The sequence below is a fragment of the Microcebus murinus genome, chromosome 4 (genome assembly GCF_040939455.1).
Source record: "Microcebus murinus isolate Inina chromosome 4, M.murinus_Inina_mat1.0, whole genome shotgun sequence".
In the NCBI taxonomy this organism is placed as follows: Eukaryota; Metazoa; Chordata; class Mammalia; order Primates; family Cheirogaleidae; genus Microcebus; species Microcebus murinus.
In genome coordinates, this window is record NC_134107.1 from 82011306 (window position 1) to 82029850 (window position 18545).

The 18545-nt window shown below is 34.1% G+C and overlaps 1 protein-coding gene across 2 annotated transcripts in view; it reads right to left on the minus strand.

Annotated features, from left to right (window-relative positions):
* Window positions 1-18545, minus strand: part of PGR (progesterone receptor) — a 94004-nt gene that overhangs the window by 20689 nt on the left and 54770 nt on the right. Inside the window, exons 5-7 of one of the 2 annotated variants that reach the window (XM_012770554.2) lie at window positions 9440-9584; window positions 7896-8026; window positions 1222-1379 (exon numbers count right to left, since the gene is read on the minus strand). In XM_012770554.2, coding sequence (XP_012626008.2) covers window positions 1222-1379; window positions 7896-8026; window positions 9440-9584 — 434 coding nt within the window. The remainder of the gene's footprint in view (window positions 1-1221; window positions 1380-7895; window positions 8027-9439; window positions 9585-18545) is intronic. The other variant, XM_012770555.3, reaches the window with a different exon arrangement.

An 18545-nucleotide genomic window follows, 5' to 3' on the forward strand; every position in this document is an offset into this window, starting at 1 on the left:
TACTGGACCCTTAAGAGTTAGAAAGCTCATATCTTCTAGCAACTTCTATAATTTCTCATATAATTTTCTCTCCTTGATTTTTCCATTCTTTCTTTGGAAATTCCTACTAACTAGAGGATAACAACCTTTAGATACTAAATTTTCTATCCTTCTTTGTAATTGTCCATGTTTTTATCTTTATTACTTTTTTTCTCAGAGTTTCATTAATATTTCAGCCCTATTATTGAATTTATGCCTTTATATATTTAATTATACAAAAGTATTTTCTTGCTAAATGTTCATTTTTAATGTTTTCTATTTTCATTTTATGGACATGCTATCATTCTTATTTCCCTGAATATCTTAGAAGGTTTTTTTTTTTTTTTTTATTCCTGTTCTCTGCACTGGTGCTTTTTCCTTCAAGTTTCTTTCTGTTTATTTTGCTTTCTGCTTCTCATTTTAGAAACTTTACTCAAGTAGCTTATAAACTTTGCTATCTGTTCATATTCCAGAGTAAGGCCTTCAAAAGTTGACCTGGTGACTGGATAGCTTTTGTATCCCTTAACTGTCATTTTAATGTGACTTCTGAACATGGTAGCAATAAAAGTTTATATTCAATATATCTTGACAAACCACATATATCTTGTCTTGTTAATCCAGTTATGGTGTTGGCATTTCTAGTTTTGTTTTCCTCTACTGTGGTGAACATCCTTATACATATATGTATATATATAGAGAGAATATATATATATATATTTCTATTACATTCTTGCCTAATTTAAGGTAAATCCTAAAAAACAGAAACTTGAAAAGCATGCAGATTTTAACTTTTGCTATATATTGCCTGATTGCCTATCCATAAGCAATGTTATTTATAATTCCAACCAAAATAGTTTGAAAGCCTTATTTACCACATACATAGTTTTGCTTTTGCAAGATACATGAAATCTTTTATAATTTAAGGCAACAATAATTTAGAACATATTCAAGATAATGTACCATAATTCCTATCAGCCATTAAATTACTCTTGGATTATACAAATACTCATAAAAGTATATTTGGATGATCTACATTGAAAATGAAAAAAGTATATAAATTCTGAGCAGTATGATACACTCTTATGACACAAATACAAATAGGAATTTGAAAAAATATATAAAGTAAAATTTAAATGTCACATTTAAAAAGTTATGGAAATTCAGAGAATAATCATTAGTAATCTCTGAAAACCAAACACTTACATCATGCAAGTTATCAAGAAGTTTTGTAAGTTGATAGAAACGCTGTGAGCTAGACACAACTCCTTTTTGCCTCAAACCAATTGCCTTGATGAGCTCTCTAATGTAGCTTGATCTCATCTCTTCAAATTGGTTTTGACTTCTTAGTCCTTCCAAAGGAACTGTAAGAAGATAATTACAAGTGACAGTTATGTTTAAAAAGTTTATGTTATATCATAACATTTTATGATATAAATTTCTGAGCTATGTAATCATTTTTTTTATACGTAACTCCAGATAAAAACACCTAAAATAGTATGGAGATAGTACTATCAATAGTGTCAAGACATGTAAACTTCCAATTTACTGAAAGAATATGATAAGAACAACTAAATGCATTAACAAATATTTCAGCTGACTTATTTTAGACCTGTATTGATGGATTATGTATTTAATTTAGTTAGCATTTGCTCAAAAGAGCATCTGACATTAATCTACATTCCTACTCAAATACTTGGTTTGATTTGTTTATGGCTACCTATAATCTGCGTGGTTTTCTTTCTGTTGTTTTTTTTTTTTACATAATAACTTGGATCTCTCTGTAAAGTTTTGTCTTCTTCATATAAATGTCAAGAATTTGATTATTAAGATTATTCCTGGATAATTTATCTTTTTTATTGTAATATAAACATTGCTTCATTAAGTTTTCTAATGCCTTCCTGCTGATATGGGAGAAAGCTATTCATATTTAAACATTTCTCTTATATCCAGCCACTTAGTTATACAGGCAAACCTTGGAGATATTGCAGGTTGAGCTCCAGACCACCACAATAAAGTGAATATTGCAGTAAAGCCACTCACATAATTTTTTTGGTTTCTGAGAGCATACGACAGTTATGTTTACACTATGCTAGAATGCATTAAGTGTGCAATAGTGTTATGTCTAAAAAAAATAATGTACAGACCTTAATTAAAAATGTTTTATTGATTAAAAATGCTAACAATCATCTGACCTTTAGCAAGTCACAATCTTTTTGCTGGTGGAAAGTCTTGCCTTGATGGCTGCTGACCAATCTGTGTGGTGGTTGCTGAAGGTTGGGGTGGCTGTGGCAATTTCTTAAAATAAAACCTCAATGAAGTTTTGCACATTGACTCTTTCTTTCACAAAAGAGTTTGTGGAGATAGCATGTGATGCTGTTTGACAGCATTTTATCCACAATAGAAATTCTTTCAAAATTGGAATCTTTGCCAAAACTTGCTGCTGCTTTATCAACTACGTTTATGAAATATCCTAAATCCTTTGTTGTCATTTCAACAATGTTCACAACATCTTCACCAGGAGTAGATTTCATCTCAGGAAACCACTTTCTTCACTTATTCATAAGAAGCAGCTCCTAATCAATTCAAGTTTAATCCTGGGATTGCAGCAATTCAACTGCATCTTCAGGCTCCACTTCTAATTCTAGTTCTCTTGCTAATTCCAGCATCTCTATAGTGATTTCCCCCACTGAAGTCTTGAAGACCTCCAAGTCATTCATGAGAGTTGGAAACAACTTTGTTTAAATTCTTGTTAATGTTGATATTTTGACATCCTCTCATAATATTTTTAATGGCATCTAGAATGGTGAATCCTTTCCAGAAGGTCTCAATTTACTTTACCCAGATCCATCAGAGAAATCACTGTATAGTAGCTATATCCTTACAAAATGTATTTCTTAAAGCATAAGCCTTAAACACTGAAAATTACTCTTTGATCCATGGGTTGCAGAATGGATGTTAACAGTCACAAAAAACATTAACCTCCTTGTACAACCCCATCAGAGTTCTTGGGTGACTAGGTACATTATCAATAAGCAGTATATTTTAGAAGACATATTTTTTTCTGAGCAGTAGTTCTCAACAGTGGGCTTAAAATATTCAGTAAATCATGCTGTAAACAGATGTGTTGTCATACAGCTTTGTTGTTCCATTTATAGAGCAAAGGCAGAGAAGATTTAGCATTAATTCTTAAGAATTTAGCATTAATTCTTAAGATCCTTAGGATTTTTGGAATACTAAATGAGCGTTGGCTTCAATTTAAGGTCACCAGCTGCATTAGCACCTAACAAAAATGTCAGCTTGTCCTTTAAAGATTTGAAGCCAGGCACTGACTTCTTTCTAGCTATGAAAGTCCTAGATTGCATCTTTCTAAGGCTGTTTCATCCACATTGAAAATCTGTTGTTCAGTGTAGCTACCATCAATGATTTTAGCTAGATCTTCTGGATAACTTACTGCAGCTTCTACTATTAGCACTTGCTGCTTCCTCTTGTACTTCTATGTTATGGAAACAGCTTCTTTCCTTAAACCTCATGAGCCAGTTTCTGCTAGCCTCAAATTTTTCTTCTGCGGCTTCATCAGCTCTCTCAGCCTTCATAGAATTGAAGAGAGTTAGGGCCTTGTTCTGGAGGAGGCTTTGGCTTAAGGGAATATGTGGCTGGTTTGATTTTCTCTATTCAGACCACTAAAACCTTCTCCACATTAGCAAGATGACTTTGCTTTCTTATCATTTGTGTTTACTGGAGCAGCGCTTTTTAATTTCCTTCAAGAACCTTTCCTTTGCATTCACAACTTGGCTATCCGTTTGGTTCAAAAGGCCAACCTTTCGGCTTATATCAGCTTTGGACATGCTTTCCTTACTAGGCTTCATCATTTCTAGCTTTTGATTTAAAGTGAGAGACATGCAACTCTTCCTTTTACTTGAACTCTTAGAGGCCACTGTAGGGTTAATTGGCCCAATTTCAATATTGTTGAGTCTCAGGAAATAGGAGGAAAAAATAACCCTTTGTAAACCCATATTTATCCCCTGCACCACACAGATACAAACTTGCAAAAGTCAAAAAAGTTAATTCTTTGGTTTTGAGTTTTCAAGAGCTCAGATCGTGAATAAAAAGAGGCTTTTCAAGGGTAATTTTGGCAATATGCAACATTTGTTCAATTGAAAACTCCTGTATGTACATCTATATGTATATAAAATACCGTATGTGTTTCTAGGCTCTCATTTCTCTAGTTACTTCACATAGCAACTTTTTTAAAGGTTCCCAATCAATCTCCACTTCTCTTTCATTCTTAAACATGAATATAAAATTATTTTCCTTAATTTTTCTTATTAAATCCTTTTACTAAGATTTTTATGTAATTTCAGAGGGAAAGATGCTAAAAGTATATGTTCAACCTAGTATCTATTCCTAGAGATCTGTATTTTAATTTTTTATGGCAAATGGGAGATTTACCTTTATAACTATCAAATCATCATTTTTTTCTTTGCCAAGTTTCCTCTTACATTCATTTTTTTAAAAGATATTTCCTATTTTAGATTTGAAAATAAATTTTTATTCTAGTTTATTAATTATTTGAGTGTTTACTCAATTATCTGTTATTTATTTTAAAATATAATTTGTGCTAAATATTCAAACTTATTTTTCTTCAAATACCAAACTATTTTTCTCAACAATATTTATTTAGTCTATACTCATTGACTTGTGGTGTTTCCACTATAGCATTTAAATTCTAATATCTACTTGTCTGACTTGACTAACAATTCAGTGTTATCCATTCATCTCCTATGCTGTATTAATTATTGTTGCTTTCTAATTCCCCTCACATTTTTGCAATGCTCATTTATTTATTCCTCTAGATTTAAAGATGAATTCTCAATAGGTTTGCTAAGTTCACTCTCTTCCCCCAAATCTCATTAGAATTTTGATTAGAATTTACAGAGAACATTAAGTACTAGTCACCAAATAGTTCCGTTTGCTTCCTTTTCTTGAAGTGGCAAGTGGCCAAGAATCTATGTGAGAAGTCAGATGTATCTCTCTTTCTTTCCTTACCTCTGCTCTAGAGACTGTGGAAGCGTGAGTCAAGATACAGCCTCCATTAGCCTGGATTTCTGAGTGATGAAAAGGAGCAGAGCTTCCCTGCTGATCCTGCGCTGGACATATAAGAGGTTGTTTTCCCCCCAACATCATGTAGCCCATCCACAAATACAGAATTATGTGAAGGGTGCAAACTAATTTGGGAGATCTAGGACTATCTATGACATAACTGCTATAGGATTAATTAACACCAAACAAAGAAGAGCAGAAGTTAATTACTATATTATTAAATATATTCCAGTTGACTCTCTGCAAAGATGCTGCTGAGAAAGACCCTTGCCTCACTCTTGACCTGAGGTCTTAGCTCCCTGTGGCTCTCTTGCAAATCACTACAGGTCAAGGAAGCATCGATTCGTACATTTCAGGGCTAAACCTGACTATGCTTGGAAAGAGCACAGAAAAGGGATATTCGCCTGTCCAATTCTGGTGACCAACGCCATGCATTATAAGTCACTTCCTTTTACTTCTGGGCATACAGCTAGGCTGCATTTCCCAACCTTTCCTGAAGTTAAGGCAGGTCGTGGAATGTGAGTGGAAGTGATGCCTGATAGTTTCAGGCCTTGCCTCCAAGCCTTCTCTCACTCAGTGCTCATTTCTAGTCAGGTCCAATGGAGGACTCTAAGCTACCAGGAAAAGGTAGAGCCACTGGATAGAAGGAGCCTGGATTTTTCTTGCTAAACCATGGGACTGTGTCTTTGAGTGACAAATATACTGTGATTTTTATTAACCTATTAATCTCTATTGTTATGCGTTATAGCAGCCTATCCTGATATAACAAAAGTTCCAAACAAAATTATGTATTTTTTTAAATTTTTTTTAATTTCAGCATATTATGAGGGTATAGATTTTAAGGTTTCAATAAATGCCCATTTCCCTCCCTCCCCCCACAAGTCCGAGTCTCCAGCATGACCATCCCCCAGATGGTGCACATCTCACTCATTATATATGTATATACCCGCCTCCCTCCCCCCTGCCCAATACCCTATTACTGTAGTACCTATGAGACCACTTAGGTGCTGTTCAGTTAATACCAATTTGCTGGTGAGTATATGTGGTGCTTGTTTTTCCAAAAACTATGTATTTTATATAGAGACTATTTTTGTGAGGGTCTTGGGGTGGTAGTAGAGGGAAGCATAGTTTGTGTTTATGCTATATTAATGGCAGTCAGGTATTGCATAATGATGGGGATGCATTCTGAGAAGTGTGGCATTTTTCACCATTGTGGGAACACCACAAAGTGCACTTTCATAAACTTAGATGGCATAGCCTACTACATGCCTAGGCCATATGGTACAGCCTACTGCTCCTAGGCTACAAACCTGTACAGCATGTTACTGTACTGAATACTGTAGGTAATTATAGCACAATGGTAAGTATTTGTTTGTCTAAACATATTTAACCATAGACAAGGTACAGTAAAAATATGGTACAAAACTTATCATAAATGCAGTTGGCAGGACTGGAAGTTGTTCTGGGTGAATCAATGAGTTAGTGGTGAGTGAATGTGAAGGCCTAGGACATTACTGTCCACTACCACAGACTTTATAAACCCCTTAACTTTAGGCTATGCTGTATTTACAAAATTTAGTTTTCTTTCTTCAACAATAATTTAACTTTAGCTTACTGTAACTTTTTTTACTTTATAGACACCTTAATTTTTTTTTAACTTTTTAACTCTTTTGTAATAACACTTAGCTTAAAACACAAACATTGTACAGCTATACAAAAGTATTTTCTTTCTTTATATCCTTATTCTATAGGCTTTTTTCTATTTTTAATTTCTGTTATTTTGCTTTTTAAACTTTTTTGTTCAAAGCTAAGACACAAAGACACAGCATGCGGTAGACAACCTGTGGCCTTATGATTTCAAGATTATTCTTTCTTAAACACCAAAGGAGTTTAAAAGAAAAAAAAAAAGAAAAGCTTCATTTTTCTTTGCTGTACCCCTTTTAATAAAAGAAATTATTCTGTCAAATTTGGATTCAGTCAAAAGGCTGCAGTCAAGGACCCAGAAGGCCGCATGTGGCCCAAGGCCATAGGTTCCCACCTCAGTAAGTTCTTCAGGGGCAGCAACACACATGGAGCTGTCATCTCCTATGGTAACACTGCCTTCTTCTGGAATCCCTCCTGAAGGACCTGCCTGAGGCTGCTTTACAGTTGGTTTTTTTTTAATAAGTAAAAGTAGTACATTCTAAAACACTGATTTAAAAAGTAAGCACATAAACTAGTAACAGTCGTTTATTGCCATTATCAAGTATTATGCACTGTACAATTGTATGTGCTATACTTTTATAGAACCGGGAAATGCAGTAGGTTTGTTTACACCAGCATTGCCCCAAACACAAGAGTAATGCTTGGTGCTATGAAGTTACTAAAGCTATAATGTCACCAGATGACAGGAAATTTTTAGCTGCATTACAATCTTATGGGACCTATTGTCATAAATGCAGTCCATTGTTGACTAAAACGTCATTATGTGGCACATGACTGTAGTTTATAGTACCAAATTAGGTGAATATGAAAATGTCATTTAGTGACATTTCATATATTTTCAAAATAAAAAGGAATTGACCAGGCTATGTTAGTATGATATAATATTTAAGAATGGTAGATAAAATATGAAAAATATCAAGTAATTTTATTAATGACTATGACAATATATTGGGTGTTTCTCTTTTACACTTACAATCTCAGATTTCTATCTTATATAATTATATAATCATATTATTGTTTGAGACTGTCCTAATGCATTAAGAAACTATATTAAGTTACTTGAACACACTCACTTGTATTAAGAAGTAGCAACACTTTCATACAGAGGAACTCTTCTTGGCTCACTTGAAGCTTGACAAACTCCTGTGGGATCTGCCACATGGTAAGGCATAATGAATAGAATGACGATTCTTTCATCCGCTGTCTTGCACCACACACAGGACACAAAGGAAAAAGCAACAGAAAAAAAAAAGTGTCTTAGTCAGCTTATGTACTTCATCAGGGAATGTGATTTTGGTAATTATCTTACATATTATTGAATGTGATTACTACTTTTAATAAACATTCACAAATTCAATATTTTGAATTTTTAACATCTTCTAAACTTTTATGTAATACTGAATTTTTGAGGTTAGGAAATGTTAAAGTTAAAAAATTATATTCCATTGACACTGACATTGTTTCTCACTTTTGTTATCACACTTTAAATGTCTAAACTGAAAAAGGAGAGCAAAGTCGTAGGAGTAGAGAATGTGGAGCTGATGGCTGCTCAGAAATGCTTTATTATAAGTTTTTTTTTCTGTGAAAACATGCATATCATTTTGCATGTAATTCAATGGGATAATTGATTCAGTTCACTGAAACTTAGTTTTATAGGGGAAATATATGGTAATATAGAAAAAAGCAAAAGAGTATGTTAGCATAGCAAGCATTAAATAACTGACAAGGTTCAACACAAAGGTTTAGGAAATTTATTTGAGGTATTTTCTAAACCATGTGTTGTTTTATAATGTTCATATTAGTCAAATGAAGCTAACAGGAATAATGAAAACTAGATTTTGACTATTTGACTCAGAAGAGATAAGTCATTTTTCTGAGCCTTGGTTTCCTGAACTGTAAAATGAAGGATGCTGATTCCTTATCTATTTCAAGGGATTGTTGGGTAAAATGGAATTAAACACATGAAAATTATCTATAAACTGTAAAGGCTTATATATGCGTAAATTATTAAGTTATATTCTTCTAAGTTAGCATTCACCATTAGAACATTATAAATATTACCATGAAAAGATTCTTATTCACTTAAAGTTTATATGTAGAAAATTAATTACAGCTATTTAAATAAAATGAAGCAAATTGAAATATTTATCTTTCAATTTTTAAAGTAAATTATCAGTCTCATTTTTCCTATAGGAAGAAAGATAATGCTTTCACTTTTTGAAGGTAAGCCTTACTTTCAAGCAAAAATATTTCTCATTTATTTCATTGTTGTCATAATACCAAGGTATGAAATTGAAATCTGATAAACTAAATATTTAATTTTATCTTTTAATATATTTCTTGATATATTTGTGAAGTTTAAAAAAATTGTATTTGAGACTACAATATATACTGAAACAAGATGAAAAAGTTCTGAATATCAAATTATTGAAAAATGATACAATTTTATTAATAATATCATAGCAAGCTATATCGTGAGGTGATTCTGAGAAGCCCTTCAGGAGAATTTTATTATTTAGGACACTAAGTGTGTGACCATATACTGAAATATAAATTTCAAAATTATCCTACACATATACTTATGATAATAACAAGAATAGCAAAAGTTACTACTTACTCATTTAGTATTAGATCAGGTGCGAAATATAACATCTGCCCACTGACGTGTTTATAGGATCTCCATCCCAGTCCAAACACCATTAAGCTCATCCAAGAATACTGGATGAGAGTTATCTGGTCATCAATATGTAAATTTCGAAAACCTGCAAAACAAATTTAAAAGTAAAATGATCACAAAAATCACCTAATTATGTCAAAAATGTTGAAAATACATAGAAATTTCAAAATAGATGTGAGTAGGGTAATATGTTTCCAATCTCAATGTATTTAACACTAAAAATCACAAAGTATTAATAAATAATACAGCCTAAAAAATGAAAAAAGCGTAGCAACTTTGGAAGTCATTTAAAACTAGCCGTCCAGGCGTGGTGGCTCACGCCTGTAATCCTAGCACTCTGGGAGGCTGAGGCAGGCGGATTGCTTGAGGTCAGGAGTTCGAAACCAGCCTGAGCAAGAGCGAGACCCCATCTCTACTATAAATAGAAATAAATTAATTGGCCAACTAATATATATAGAAAAAATTAGCCGGGCATGGTGGTGCATGCCTGTAGTCCCAGCTACTCGGGAGGCTGAGGCAGTGGGATTGCTTGAGCCCAGGAGTTTGAAGTTGCTGTGAGCAAGGCTGACGCCACGGCACTCACTCTAGCCTGGGCAACACAGTGAGACTCTGTCTCAAAAAAAATAAAATAAAATAAAAAAATAAAACTAGCCAATGTGATTTGGCATTTCTGAGAATTTGCTAGTTGAATCCATCATCTACCACTCATTCATGCAACACCCATTTAATGAGAACCATTTGTGTGCAAAGCACTGTGTTAACATGCAAGGGTTCCAAAGATGAAGATGACTCAGTTCTAGCCTCAAAAAGCAGCTCACAGTTTAATAGGAGAGACCAGCACACAGGTGCTGTGATAGAGAAGGTTAGAGGGAGTACACCAGGCAATCAGGAGGCAAGTCAGGAAAACTTTCTAAAAGAGAAAGATAATGCCCGAGCAGAATATAATTAGTTTATTGAATCTCAATTCTTTGGGATTTAAATATACATTGGTTTTATTTTGTAATACCACTGCTTTCAATTGTGCTATATCTAATTTTCCTTTAACAATCTTTAATTATGTCTTAGGTAGAATCCAGAGTTTTCTTTCAGTTCACTTTTGTTCTTTAAAACTTAATCCAGTCTTATTTTAAACTTCCATATGGTTTAAGAGGTTTGGAGTGTGTGTGTGTGTGTGTGTGTGTGAGAGAGAGAGAGAGAGAGAGAGAGAGAATGAATACTTTGGTCTTTCATCCTCTTTTAGGCTGTTCTCTGGTGTTGGTGGCAGATGGAGGATGGCAGGGAAAGGGCCAATGAATCTCGACTTAATCCTCACATGTCTTCTCTACATCTCTTCCCAATTCTAGGGGAAAGACCACCAGCTAGGCACTGAAGAACTTAAAAGAGGGAAAGGCAAAGATGTGTTTGAAGTCATGGGAGGTCTGGTATGTCTATAAAGAAGCATAAGTGGACATATAGGAATAACATCTATAGGCTGTCGGGCAGGTGGGGGGGAGGGGATGGGTATATACATACATAATGAGTGTGATGCGCACCAAATGGGGGATGGACATGGTTGAAGCTCTGACTCGAGGGGGAGGGGAGCAAGGGAAATATACATAACCTTTTTCACTAGAAATCCATTGAAGTCTACTTACAAATAATCTATTTCGAAAGTAAAACTAAAGCAAAACTTAATTCATTAGCTAATCATTTCAAGATAGGTAGCAGAAAAGAAAAAGATTATCTTCTCTCCATATACTCCAAATAGTCCCATTTTCATCTGAATAGTAAAAATAGTGTTATTCTTGTCTTAGAACTCCTTAACCTCACTGGGACCAAAAACTCTATTGTATATCCATAATTAGGGATGCCATAGTGAATATTTACCTTTTTTTTGTAGGGGGGTGTTCTTCAGAGTCTAACCTACCTCCCCCTCCTTCCTCCTCCTCTTTCTCTGTGTGGATAGAGTTCCCCATTGGTTTGGTTTGTGAGAGCAAGTGCCCTGCCTCCCCCTCCCCAACTCCCACCAAGGAAGCCTTTCCAGCCCTGGGCTTGGCCTGTGTAACACATGCTACCAGGAATTTGAATCAGAAAATAGTAAACTAATGCAAAGACAAAGATATGGTTCTTTATTCTTGATGGCAGTGGTGTCCAGTGATAATGGGACCCAACGGGTGAACTTGTGATGTTTGTTTATTGGCCTTTAAGAGAAGTCTTGGTTTCTGTCCATTTTCTAAGCTTGTCCTCTAGCTTCTATTCAGTGAATCCCTGGTGTCCTTTCAGCACATTCTTCTTTTTTATTTTGTTTTTGATAGCCAGAAGGTTTTTTGTTTGTTTATAATTAACATAGTTGGTTTTTATTGCTTGCATCCAATAATTCTTAATTTACTCAGGTTTAGAATGACTCTCTAAACAAACAGCCAAAAAAATAATTCTGGCATGCAATTTTCATAATTTTAAAAAATGTTCATATGACTTATATGCAACAAGTAGATGTCTGCATTAACTTTTTTTTAAAAAAATGATGAATCTTAACATAATAAATCTAGTATATAACTGCTGCTTGTAAATGATTTAAGAGGTTTTATAAAAATGAATAATTATCTGATAAAATTTAGAATAATTTGGTAAGAAATCAATGAAATGTCCTAACTTTTGAAAAGCAGGACTTTGGAGGCACATATAAACCTCCCTATTGCTGATCTTTCTCAATAAATTAGAAGGAGTTCAGGAGAGAAGACCCAAGTTCCAGCCCTGGCTCTACTACTTACTAAATGTTACTTCGAGAAAGTCATGTAATATCAGTAAATCTAAATTTCTTCATAGGTAAAATCACAATGATAGTGATAACTAATTCAGTGAGTTTCTAGAAGACTCGAATAGGATAATTATATACATTGCAGAGCACTTTGCAGATATTTATTATTAATCTAACATTGGATCCTGTAACAGAATTGCTCATTGGAGTAATGGCTGTATGAAAGGCACTAATCAGTCTGATGAGAAGTATCTAACATTAAAACAAAATAAGATCAAAAATAAATGTCAATGTCAGGAAGCATTTTTTATTATAGAACTTATATGATACAACTAAAATATAAATGTTACTAATGGCAAAAATAAAATTCAAAAGACAAATTAAGTGCTCTACCTGGAATATATATTTTCCGGTACATTTCATATGTTATTATATTTGAAAAATTATATATTTCATATGAATAATGACAGGCTCACAGAAAGTAAAGTTTGATTAATCAAATGTATTAAACATTACAATTTGTCCACTGTAATCTCCAGGAATATATTTAGTATTCTCTAATTCTTTCTTGGTCAATTTTACAACTTTCTAAAGAGAGTATTTCATAACACTTAAATATTTGATTTAACTATGCTATATTTTTTCACTTTAGGCCTTTGTTTTTTATTAATATTTTAGTTTAAAAAATTTTACAAAGTTATGTAGCAGTTAATTTGTTCTTTTCCAAAGGCAGATTCTACCACATTTATATTTACATATTCACTTTACCCTACTCGTATTTTTTGTTTTTGTCTTTTGCTTATTCTTTATTTCTGCATTCTGGGTTATTAATGACTAGAAAGAAAGAATCATTTGTATCATATTATAATATAAAAGGTATATATTATTGCAATAACTGAAAATTCATCAAATTACCAATATTTATAGCAGGAAGTATACTTCCATTTAACAGAATGGACTAGAACCCAGAAAAGTAACCTTTATTTACTCGATCTTTTAGAGGGCTAATCTCTGATAAATGTACAATGTTAAATCGACTTGAACATGTCTGGTACAGAAGTGCAATTTTTTTCCCTATTAACTGTAATATCATTCATTACTTTATACTGAAACAAAGACGGGAACACTGAGATCAAATTCCCAATGATGATAATGATCAGGTAAACTTAGTACATTTGAGATGATGATCAAAATGAAAACCTTCACACAGAGAAGTGATGGATGATCACTAATTGTGTTTAACAAGTGTTAAAAAAATAACAAACACTTTCCTTTTAAGTGACTTGACCTGATAATTCCTGACAAAAGCCCTGTTACAAGGTGTCCAATTCTGAATGATTTTTTAAAAAATGAAAGTATACAGTAAAGAGATGGCCTGTATGATCTAAGAGGTTCTCAGATCTTACTTCCAGAGTTTTGATAAAATATATAGGTTGTGATTCTGTAAAAAAATGTTATATTATTGAAACAGTTAATCTACAACAGTGGCAAAGCATTAAATATCTCAGCACCTTCTGATCCAAAGTATGAGCCTTCATTCAGAAGTATGAACATTAAGGCACACACAGAAGCTTCAACAATGAGTGTAATCACTAACATGTCTGATGACTTATTATCAACAAGGACTTAATGTTTAACAATTTAAGGCGGTATAGCTCCTTTTACATCAGTTTTATAATTTAAATTTCCATAAATATTCTTTAAGCACCCATTTGGGACGAAGCATTATGCTTGCAACTAGGCATGATTAGAAAGATGCTGCTTCTGCCTTTAATACTTAGAGTCTGATGAGACAAACAGAAAGGTAGAACACAATTATAACTCAGAGTGATAGTGTTATGGTTGACAAATGCAAGGGAGACATAGGAGAGGAAAGGGTTTCTCAACCTTGTCTGGGAAGCCTCAGAGAAATCTGAGGGGAAGGGAGAAGTGATGTGAATCCTAAAGGCTAAGTTAGGGGCCAGCCATGGGAATATGTGGGAGAAGAGAAGGGCTTCCAGGTAGGGTAAATAATACAGGCAAAAAAAAAAAAAAAAAAAGGAGGCAAGAAATTGAACAAAAAGCATTTTGGGAATTAAACCTTAGAGTTGCTTGAAAACGAATGGTGAGAAGACCCCAAAAGCAATCACAGCAACAACAATAGTAAATAAATGAGACCTGAAAATTAAAACGTTTGTGCACAGCCAAGAAAACTATCACAAGAGTAAATAAACAACCTACAGAATAAGAGAAAGTATTCACGTTACACATCCGATAAAAGACTGATAACCAGAATCTATATAGAACTCAGGAAAATCAACAAGAAAAACATCAAACCACCCCATTAAAAAGTGGGCAAAGGACATGAACATAAAGGACATGAACTTTTCAAAACAAGACAGATTAATGGCCAAAAAACATGAAAAAATGCTCAACATCTCTAATCATCAGGGAAATGCAAATCAAACCCACAATGAGATATCACTTAACTCCAGTGAGAATGGCTTTTATCAAAAAGTCCCAAAACAATAAATATTGGTGTGGATATGCAGAGATAGGCACACACATACACTGCTGGTGGTTTTGCAAACTAGTACAACTTCTGTGGAAAGTAATACGGAGATACCTCAAAAAGCTACAAGTAAAACTACCATTTGATTTAGCAATCCCATTACTGGGCATCTACCCAAAGGCAAAAAAGACATCTGTACTCCAATGTTTATAACAGCACAATTCACAATGGCAAAGATGTGGAAGCAACCCAAGTGCCCATCAATACATGAGTAGATTAATAAAATGTGGTATATGTATACCATGAAGTTCTTTCTACTCAGCCACAAAAAACAATGGTTATTTAGCACCTTTTTTAAAAATTTATTTTTATTTCAGCATATTATGGGGGCACAAATTTAAGGTTACATATATTACCCATGCCCCCTCCCCCCTCGAGTCAGAGCTTCAAGTGTGACCATCTCCCAAACGTTGCACATTGTGTTTGTATATACCCATCTCCCCCTCCCCCCTCTCACCTGGACACCGATAAATGTTATTCCTATATGTCCACTTAGGTGTTGATCCGTTAATACCAATTTGCTAGTAAGTACATGTGGTGCTTGTTTTTCCATTCTTGAGATATTTCACTTAGTAGAATGGGTTCCAGCTCTATCCAGGAAAATACAACCTTTTAATTATCCTCAATAAAGCTGGAGCCCATTCTACTAAGTATCACAAGAATGGAAAAACAAGCATCCCATGTATGCACTATCAAATTGGTATTAACTGATCCAACACTTATGTGCACATATAGTAGTAACATTCATTGGGTGTCGGGTAGGTGGGAGGGGAGTAGAGGGGATGGTTATATTCATACCTAATGGGTACAGTGCACACTGGGGGATAGACACACTTGAAGCTCTGACTCAGGTGGGGCAAAGGCACTATACGTAACCTAAATTTGTACCTCCAGAATATGCTGAAATAATAAAGTTTAAAAAAGTGCATAGGATTGTGAAATATTTTTATGACAGGCTAGAAAAAAAAAATTCCCCCCCCAAATCAAAAATAAAAATAAAGGAATGGTGAGAGATAACATTGCACATTTAGGTGCCAAATCACAGAGGAGCTTTGGATATTAAGGCTTAGGAGTTTCAACTTTACACTGAAAAGGGAAAAATATGATGATGATTGTTTAAGAAAGATGATTTTGGGGGCAGAATAGAGGATCATTTGGAGGCTGTGTGAAACTGGTGGGAATGGGATCAGCCAGGAGGCTACAACATAAATCTAGGTAAAAAAATGATGAGGACCAAACTAAGTCAGGGCACTAGCAATAGAAGTAGCATGTATAATGAATCATATATTTAATAAGTAGAGCTGACAGAATTTGACAACTAATTGCACAGGATGTGAAGGAGAAACTGAGCCAAAGATGATACTAAAGATTCTGGCTGAGGTGCCATTTCAAGGTAGAGAAAAAGGTTTTAGGTTTATGGAGTACAAGGTCACCTTGACTTGGAAGTTTATCCAGGAGGAGATATGTAATAAGCCATTGAAATCTATTGTCCAACAGTTCAGTAGAGGGTCTGGGCTGGCACTATGTATTTAGGAGTCATAGAAATATAGCGGTAATTAAAGATAAGACAATGAATGAACCCATCAGAGTGAGAAAAGAATGGAAACCAGGACATGCCAAAATTATGATGTGGGTGGAAGAACAAATCCACAAAGGAGTTAGAAAAATGTGTAAACTGAGAGAAACATGTCTACCTGGAGGGGAAGTGATAATGCCAAGGCAAGAGTTTCAGCAAGAAATAGTTACTTTGCCGAAAGCCACAGAAGCATGTGAAACATGTTAAAACCTGAAAGTATTCACGTGATTTGACAAGGACAAAATTTTGCTGGCATTGGCAATAGTAGTTTCAGTGGAAAAGGGTATCCTTTAGAAAAATCATTTTTTAAAGTTTTTATATAAAAGCATTTATCAAGGTATATCCTTATTCCTAGTAGGCTACTCTCATCCCTTTTTGAGGGGTAGTAATTTGATTTGCTCTTTTGATTTGGGAAGAAAAACATCCTTTGTCACAGATGCAATGACTGTCACTGACTCAAAAGATGTCTTGGCACGCTTGAAAGCCAGAAAATTAGGCAAAGTAGTGTCCAATCTTCTGATACAAATAATTGCAAGTAGTCTGGCTAACTGAAATCAAGAGATAAGGCAAGTACTCAAAACTGCAATGTTTAACAGTGTCAAAGTTGACCTTAACAACTTTTCACCAGGTTAATTGAAGTATCAACACAAAATTTATAAAAAGGAAATGTTTCCCTCAGACCTCTCTGTTACATCAATTCTGCTACAAGTATCAATGTACAGGACAGAGACTATTTAAAGGAACTGAATTGGGAATGAGTACTCATTATTAGTAATTAAGTTTCTGAAACATATCTTGACTTTTAAGACCTTCCTTGATCAGTCCATAACTCACACCTCTAAATTTACTTTCCAATACTCTCCTCAATATAAGTTTGTCAGTGGTTTCTTAACATTTGGGTGATGAAACCTCCAGAGGCCAGTACTTACTGCAGTTGTGTCTGAGGAACCATATGCACAAACGTGTTTTCTCAAACAGCAGCTACTAAAAGCTTTAATTACTATACTGTGGGGCAAGTGTATGATAAAATTTTTGATGTTACTAAGGGCCCCTCACACTTGAAAAGACTGGGAACCACTGCCTCATAATGGTATTCACCAAATATTCATTCCTTATTTCAGCCACACTGTTCCTTCTATCTGGATTGCTTTCTCTTCTTATGATTTATCAAAATCATATTTGTCCTTCAAGGTGCAGTTTAACTGATGCCTTGTCTCTGAAGCCTTCTCTAGGCCCTGAAGCCAAAACTGTTCTTCCGTCTCCACTTTCTTTATGTCTGTATTTTATTTCACTTTCACATAACACTACAGTTTTTTGGGGTATCTTCTCTCTCCCATTGGATTGAGTTCCTTAATAGAGGGAATATGTCTTCTTCATTTTAAAAATGTTTCAAATATTGCATTGCTCTACACTTAAAATAAGAAAATAATACCACTAAAGCTACAAAGTCAATGTAAAAATCATTCAATCATTCATATATAAATGCTAAATGTTATATGCAATGTATTCTAAGAGATGGTTTATAAATGTGCTGTCGTGAGGCTGGTGCATCTTACAAGTTTCTATTATGGAAAAATGATATATCTAAAATATTACTGGGAAGATGTAAGATAAGCTGCAATTATGGTAATAGGTCCAAGATAATGGAAGAGTACAGACAAAGAACAAATAAGGACCCCTCGATGAGGCAACAAGAATTCTCCAGGCACCTGCAGATCTATGTCTAGGTTCTGTCACCTTTGTTATGATGATCATTCTGCATCTTCTCTTTATATGACATCCCAAATACTGTTTTCTATTTTGAAAGAAATAGAAAATGTTGATCTGGCAACATGTTGATCTGTCAACATGTTTTCCTGGTAGTATGTATATATTTTTTGCAGTATAAATGAGTAAATTGACATTCTGGCTTATTAGTGAGACTCATTTAATAAAAGTCCATCTTCCACAGATGTATTAGTCTTGTTACACATGAGGGAATGAATAAAATAAATTTCTCTTGCATGCAAAACGGATGATCAGATGCTAGGATGTGCTGCACCAAAATGCATTAATACCATAAGCCTAGCCTTGTGGCTTTTCTTTCTAAACCGCTGTTTAATTGTTAGGTTTTACACACAACAGGTATATAATAGATATTTTTTGAGTAAATCAGTGAATAATAATTGTAACTTTATTTAAG